At 43.3% G+C, this 7,849-nt stretch overlaps 1 protein-coding gene across 1 annotated transcript; it reads right to left on the bottom strand.

Moving 5' to 3' along the window:
* Positions 1-408: 408 nt before the first annotated feature.
* LOC130134420 (calcium-dependent protein kinase 29-like) lies at positions 409-7,545 on the bottom strand. Its single transcript, XM_030590965.2, has 8 exons — positions 6,647-7,545; positions 2,610-2,753; positions 2,239-2,391; positions 1,772-1,887; positions 1,325-1,492; positions 1,084-1,211; positions 719-818; positions 409-622 (listed from the first exon to the last, which is right to left on the bottom strand). The coding sequence occupies exons 1-8, from the start codon at positions 7,347-7,349 to the stop codon at positions 545-547; spliced, it is 1,590 nt and encodes a 529-aa protein (XP_030446825.1). The 5' UTR covers positions 7,350-7,545; the 3' UTR covers positions 409-544.
* Between the last annotated feature and the right edge of the window lie 304 nt (positions 7,546-7,849).

Genomic DNA, 7,849 nt, shown 5'->3' with positions numbered 1-7,849 from the left:
CAATGCGAGTCTATGTTAAGTGTATAATTTTCTAGGGTTTGGCAGGAGATTCTTCTTTCCCTCTTGATACACGTGCGCTCGACCCTTTGAGCACCAGGAGATCTTCTCCACTCCTCTGTAAAATGTTGGGATACATTCTAGACCACCGGGATGATTGAAAGATGAAATGGTCATTTGCCTTTTGCGAGATCACGAGTTCAATTCAGATCGTGAGTGAATTTTGAAACTGTTATAGCTACCTGGATAGATTTCCTGATTGTCAATAGTATCTCGGTGAAGCTGTGATGCGGGCTCACAAACTTCATATTTTCGAGGGGCTAGTGGTGTGGAGTAATTATGACTCAATTCAAATATTTTATATTGGATGTGCGATCCTTATAGTAATGTGAGACTGAAAAGAAAGCTGAAGGGAAAATATTTATTCTGCATTCCCATTCTCCAATGATCAACGATCTTATTAAACATAATAATTTGGGAAGTCCAGGCTTATTATAGAGATGAATGTACAAAAGGAGTGCAAATAATCATTCATCTACCTTTCCTCCTATCTCCCGTTTCCATTATGATCTTGAGTTCCTTTTCTCATCATGGCCACAAACTCCTCGTAATTGATTCTCCCATCCTGCATCACATACGCGGGATCATAATGAACCTGAATGAGTTTGGGGATATAGGGATCGAGAAATCAAAGTTTAAGAGTCAAGGAAAGATTAGATACTTTGTCTGTGTCGACATCCTCGATGATCTCGTCTATGGTGTCTTCGTCTTCCATTCCGTATCGTGACATAGCGTGTCTCAGCTCGTCTCTCGTGATAAACCTACAGAAGTTTAAGCAAGCCGAAATGCAGGTCAAGAAAATAAGCAGATACAAAAGCTTTGAACACTAACAACACTGAGCATGATATGTTCTTGATTTAAGAGGTTTTGGAGTTCTGGGATACATTGGCCCCTCAATTGCGTTTGCAGACCTTAATCTCTCTCCGAACAGCAGTCGCGAAACGTCCTCCGAATAAGGTAATTCTCATTATTCTTTAGGGATAACACATTGGAGCCTAGCAGAAACAAGGTGAAAGCAACACTAACCCGCTGCTGTCTTTATCGAAGTATTGGAAAGCCTTGAACAGATTATCTTCCTTCTCAAGCCTGTGGCGGTTAATCGTGGCAGTGATGAATTCGGTGTAATCGATGGTCCCATTCTTATCGACATCAGCCTGTTAGAAGAAATGCATTTTCGAAGTGACCTCCCGAAGAGAAAAGCTCCTCCACTGTAACTGAGTGTTTCATAGAGAAGTAAAAGAGAGTTCAAACTATCGGTTGTGCTTACAGCATCCATTAGCTGCCTTATTTCGGGTTCAGTGAGCTTCGATCCCAACCTAGACAATCCTGTTCTAAATTCTTCGAATGTGATCGTACCACTTCCGTCAGTGTCCATGTTGTTGAACATTTGTCTCAAGCCCTTGATTTCTTCTTCCGAGAGGTTTTGCGCAATTACCTCAATAACAATTCCAGTAAGGAAAGCGCAACTTTGAAGCAGCTCTTCAAGTACACCTCAAATTCGACAAAAAAAAAAAGTACACCTCAAGAATATAGAATAGCATCCTTTGTCGCCAAAATCATATAATATAGACTACTGATAAGAGCTATGAATTCAAGTAAAACCGAGATGATGATTGTTCAAGAAGTGTACAAAGCTAGACTGCCTAATTTATTTCTGGAACCTGATGTCCAATTATGCAAGGAATATATCCGTAGATTAGTAGAAAAACATTACCTTCAGGGCAAGTTTCTTCAGCTTGTTCGACGCTCTAAATTGCCTGATCCTTCGCAAGATAGCATTATCAATAGGTTTATCAAATGCTAGTCCATCTTCCCGGAGCCAAGGATGTTCTGTCCATACATTGTGCGCTAACAATATGTCAGTGTTCTTTTAATGATTTTTGGGTTTTTTTTTTAATCAGAACTGACGGTCTGAATCTATTAGAAAGCTCGGCAATACATCTTTGTTCGCTATCAAGTACGCATTTTGATGAACAAAAGGTTGATTCGACGAAGAAGACATTCCTCACTTTTCCTGACTTGTGGTTCAGATTTGCCAATTAAACTATGATCTAATTCGTTATCCTGTCAATACATTAATGTGGACAAACTTGATCAAAGAATATTGTTTCATGAACTCGCTAGGAATTGGTTGATTTTGATATGAAACCACCGAATTTCACTAGAAAAAGGAGCACTTACCGAGGGCCTCTGCGGCGGTGATCCTTTTCTTAGGATCCCTCATCAACATTTTCGTGATGAGATCCTTCGCCGAAGAGGAAATGGATGGCCATGGAGTGCTTTCTAGATCCAGGTCACCTTCCAATATTGCTTTGAATATACCATTATCATTCTCTGAAAGGGAGATAAATGTTACAGATTCACAGTAAAATCAGGAGATACTAGTCTAACAAGAATTGATCATTGCGAAATCAGGATCGATGTCCAATGGAACAAAAGATGTTTGTTTTCTCAAAAACGATTTACAAGGATGTGGAAAACTGCAATTGAATCCGGAAAACACCTGACAATATAGTTATCAGCGAACAACTATAGTAAGAGCAAAGACTTACCTGCCCAGAAGGGAGGTGAACCGCAAAGAAGGATGTATAAGATGACACCTGCGCTCCAGACGTCGATTTCCTTCCCGTAGTTTCGATTCAATACTTCCGGCGCAACATAGTACGCACTTCCCACAGAGTCCTTGTACACCTTCCCTGCAATGATGTTTCAAATTACCCATTAAGATTTACTAATTTCATTGCTGGATGATCAAGTCACGAGGAAAATAAGAGAGTTAGACACCTAGCGGCTAGTCCGTCAAAGGGTGTACTCAAGAGTGATGGCAGGAGAACTCTAAAAGTGCCAAAAGTTGTGTACAATGCTCATTTAGTGCCAAAGGCTTTCGCTGGCTTACTTAAGAGCCAAAACATAGAAAAAACAATCATTTAAGTGCTTATAGCGAGAATTTCCAGCCAAAAAATATACGTGGCATTTATATTAAAAAAATTAATATAAAAAACCAGTCCATGTGAACTTCTTTGATTACTGTCCTACAAAGAAGAAGAGAAAATATGGGCATTTTTTTTCTCTTCATCTCTCTCGACTGTTACCCTCTTTCTAAGCTCGCTCTCTGCAACAATGGCGTCAGCTTGCTCCCTCACCTGCATTCCTCCGATCCCTCTTGTTCAAAAAACTAGGGGTGATTAGTTGTTGGTCTGGTCCGGTTCCAAATTGGAACCGGGAATCGGACTGGGAGGATCGGTTCCCAATTTTGAGAACCGAGGATCGGACCGTTTGTTATTAGGACCGGGAACCGGTCAATTTTATATTTTTTCCCACCACAACGAGGGAGAGTGACATATCTCAAAATATTGATGGAAGCGACGATGGGTGAAGAGCTATTGTGGTGCGACGATAAGGGGAAAGCGTTGTACGTGGGTTTAGTTCACATTTTACTAATTTTTTTGAAGAAATAAAAATAGAAAAAAGCATATATAGTCGGTCCGGTTCCCCTTTGGAACTGGGAACCGGACCGACACTCCAGGGAATCGGACCAAACCGACCGGTCCAGTCCAGGCGGTCTGTTTTACACATCTCCACAAAAAACCCATTTGATCATTCCCTCTCTCTCCGAGTTCGACCTTCACCGCTCCCCCATCGTTGCCACCAACCTAGTTGTCGGCACTAATTGAGGTGACCGGATCTGGCCGAATGACGTCGACGACGGTCATGGACAAGCATGCGTCGCTCGCCAGCTGCTTGTCCAAATTTGGACTGCCTATCTCAGTCTCCAAACGTCGCTCGTCTAGATTTGGCTTCCCCCTTACTTGCCTTCCTCTTCGCCAAAACAAACTTTCAATCTCAAATTTTGTTCTTCGGAGAGCAATTACTCACCTGATTAGGGTTTTTAGAGGCCGATTTTTGCGATTTCGCGGACTTGGCTGCCGCATGGGAATTGGCCATTTGAGGATCTTGTAAATCTCTCTTCTTGGTAGTCTCATGGTGGAAATGGGCACGCACCGTGGAGGCAAAGCGAAGCAAAATTTGTTGAGCGCACGCCAAAAGGAGGTCACCGCATCGACGCTGGAGTGGAATCTCTGTCTCTCTAGTTGTCTCTCTCATCTAACTAATGACCATTCTCATATGATCGGATTTTTTGTGGGCATTGGAACATAGGGCGATAGATCACCGAGAGGGAGCAAAGTAAAAATCTCCATCCATTCACAGATTCCAGAGGCTTCTCCGTCACTATTCATTGTCCATCATCTCTGGTTAGCATCTAGCTTCTGTCGCCGGCCACCACCAGTCCTTCGGAACAGAGCACATTCAAGAACACAGAAAGCTCAGTGGAAATTTGTTTGGTCAATTGATTTAGGTTTCCAAAAAAAAAATCGATTTAGGGATTATATTTAGGAGAAAAACGACGTAATTTAGAGGTTATATGGTAACTGGGCACACCGGCGAGCACGTTGAACTAAGAAATTAATAAAAAAAAATGGCATTGTCGGATTTTCGGCGACCCTAATTGGAATTGGCACTTAAATGATTGTTTTTTTTTAAATGGCACTTAAGTGATCTAAAAAAAACTTTTGGCACTAAAGTGAGTGCCGTACCCAACTTTTGGCACCTCTAGTGTCCTTCTGCCAAAAGCGACATTCTACTGCAAAACTCCTTCCTCTTCCTAGGTTAATGCAGACATGACTTTAGGATGTACAGATACCACACATGGTGGTACAAAACCTGAGATGGTCTGATGCAGTTACTTAACAAGCATCACCACGCGATCTACATGCTGCTAATCTTTTTAGAACCTAAGACGGTGACTTTTGGAAAACTTCCTAAAATACAGAACTTCGCCGAGTCCGCAATTCCAGCAACAAATCATACGATAAGACAGAAACAGAAACAGACTCTATGGTATAAAATGTACATGAATTTAATAAATTTAGAAGTTACTCATCGAAAATAGACAAAATTTCCTACACAAATTAAGCTAGAGAGAGAAATAGACACAAGTAAAATTCCATTAAACTGGTATATAAAAGCAATTCATTAGCATCGGAGCTTTTGGAAGAGAGAATCAAGAGTGAGAAGCAATTCTATCCCAATAAAAATGAGGAAGGCAGAGAGGAAATTAAGCTGCAGAACTCAAGAATTTAGGAAGCAACAGGAGTATTTTCGATCCAAAATAAAGATTATATCTGATGTGAAATTTCATTCATGTGATTTTTCACTTCTACGTAGAACAAAAAAAGAATTTTGTGAAATAGTGCCCTTAAATGCTTGTTAAGTAACAAAACAAAGAAATTTGATTGCAATTTCTATTGGACCGATTTCGCTACTGGTTTCTACGTCTGACTGGTTAGCCGACAACGGACTGATTTCAACCAGGTCCAAGATTCATGAACGAAGAACAGAACCTAGTCTCATCGGAACTGGTGTGGAACCTCACCAATGGTTTAGGTCGGGCCCGACAAAATTCCTAATTTTGTCCTGGATCGATTACTCAAATCTTGAACCCATGAATAATCATGGCCCTCTCCAACACCCACCTAGTAATGTCCCGCCGGAGCCAGTCCTCCCCTATGCACATTTGGTGAATCTTCGAGACGAGGCTCTGGGGTCATAGTGCAAGTTTTATGAGCACTCGACAAATGTTGGTCCACTCTATTTTAGTCTTCAAATCATGCGATTCCAACGTGAATCAAATAAGTGGGCTCACTTGATCAAGAATTTTTCATGGGAGCCCCAATTATTTTTCATTACTTTTTGTCTCCCTCTCTTTTCTCTTAGCTTTTCTCGATTCAATTATTAACAACGGTTGACCCATCCTTGACCTGCCCGTTGACCCCGACCCGAAATATCATCATCACTCACCCGAAAAAAAAGAAAAAAAATCCCATATCGAAGCATCATCAGCTTCCAATATTCACGATCCGCGATGATATGGATTCCCTCGTCATTCTCCTTTTCAGCTAATTCTAGTCGGCGACAGAACCCCGCGAAGAAAACGCAACCTACGATGCCCGAAAGGCAAGAATGTAGTCAATTACTGCATCTCTTCGACGTCATTCGTTTCTATAAACTCAAACAGATTCCGGAAAGACTTGGTTAGAATCAGAGGCTTGAAGGAGACAAAAGATTAAAATGTGTGCAAACCGATGAAGAAAACGGTTCCACGTGTTCCGGAATAACCGACAAGACAAGCATCGCCAAACATCCCATACTGAATCACGAACAAGAAAGGGAAAAGTGCCAAACAAATTACTCCAACGTCAGCGAGATGCAAACTTGGACGCCAATCTAATCTCACCCCCCATAAACAAAACGGCAAGCTAAGCATCAAGAACAGCAAGGCTTTCGTGGCGTCCCTTCTTCTACTTGTGTAGTCCATAAGATGATGGAAAGAACAAGATAGTTGGTAGCTATTCCTTCCTTGTGCTAGTACTTATGATGAAGAAAGTTCACAGTCGGTGAGTAACTAGCCTCCAGACGTGGCTGGTGCGCATGGACTATTGGCTGGGATCGCCTCTTTGGTTCGTGTGTCTAGCTAAACAAGGAAAATTCTAATCCAAACAACATGCAGCAAACAACTGAACCAACCGACCTGGTTCGATGAAAACGGAGAGGCCGAAGTCGGTGATCTTGAGAGGGGCGTCTTCGTGCTTGCTGACGAGCAGAAAGTTCTCGGGCTTGAGGTCGCGGTGCATCACCCCCATGAAGTGGCACACGTGCACCACGTTCACCACCTGCCGCCCGATCCTTGCCGCCTCCTGTTCCGAGTACGCCCCCTTGGCAATGATCCGGTCTAAGAGCTCGCCGCCGGAGCAAAGCTCCATGACCAGGTGCAGATACTGCCGGTCCTCGTACGCGCCCTTCAACTCCATGATGTTGGGCTGCCCTGACAGGTGCTCCAGCATCAGGATCTCTCGCCTGACGTCCTCGATGTCCTTCTGGGTCACCAGCTTGCACCGCGAGATGGACTTGCACGCGTACTGGAGGCCAGTTGAGCGTTCGGTGCAGAGGTAGGTGACCCCGAAATGGCCGCGGCCGAGCTCGCGGTCCAGATTGTACAGGGTGTTTATGTCCACGTAGGGCTTGCGGAGGATGGGGCCGATCTGGGAGGACGGCGGTGGCGGCTGCTGGCCGGTGAACGAAGGTGGCGGTTTCGGTGGTTGCCATTGCGGTGGCATTGGCGGTGGTTGTGGCTGCGGGCCTCTAGACGGTGGGTGGGGTTTCCTGCGAGGGGGAGACTGGGAGGAAGAAGAAGAGATGGGAATGTTCTGGGATTTGGAGGAGCAGAGTCCCATTGTTGGCGATCAGAGAGGGAGAGAGAGAGAGAGAGAGAGAGATGACTGATGATGATGATGCTGGTGTTGCTTTGCCGTGTTCAAGAGATTATTATATGGAGGAGGACGATGAAGTGAAGAGAAAGAGGGTCTTCTTTATCATTATGATTATTATTTGTTTTAGTGGGGGTTATTCTTTCTTGCATGTGCCAAACTTTAGCTTTCCGTTTTGGGTTCCTTGCGTTCTCGCTCGGGCAGTCCAAAGAATATTTGTAATCCTCTCTTCTTTTTGCTGGTGTAAGCTGTTTGGTCATCTCTGTAAAAATGTTTTAAGAGACCCAGGGCAAGTTTTCATTTACCCTCCCCCGTACGCAATGAATCGACCTCTCCTCCATCGTTCTACAAACTTGCCACGTGAGAGAGGGTGGCCTTGAGATCTAAGATTTTCAAATTTCCTTCTATTTTGGTGAATCAAGCTATTTAAAATTAATTGATTATGCGCTCAAGTTTTCGAATAGTCT

This window comes from Syzygium oleosum, unplaced genomic scaffold (genome assembly GCF_021117445.2).
Source record: "Syzygium oleosum isolate NSW1041296 unplaced genomic scaffold, Sole_v2.1 Sole_v2.22, whole genome shotgun sequence".
In the NCBI taxonomy this organism is placed as follows: Eukaryota; Viridiplantae; Streptophyta; class Magnoliopsida; order Myrtales; family Myrtaceae; genus Syzygium; species Syzygium oleosum.
The sequence above is the reverse complement of the archived record's forward strand: the minus strand, read 5'-3'. Positions and strand labels throughout refer to the sequence as shown.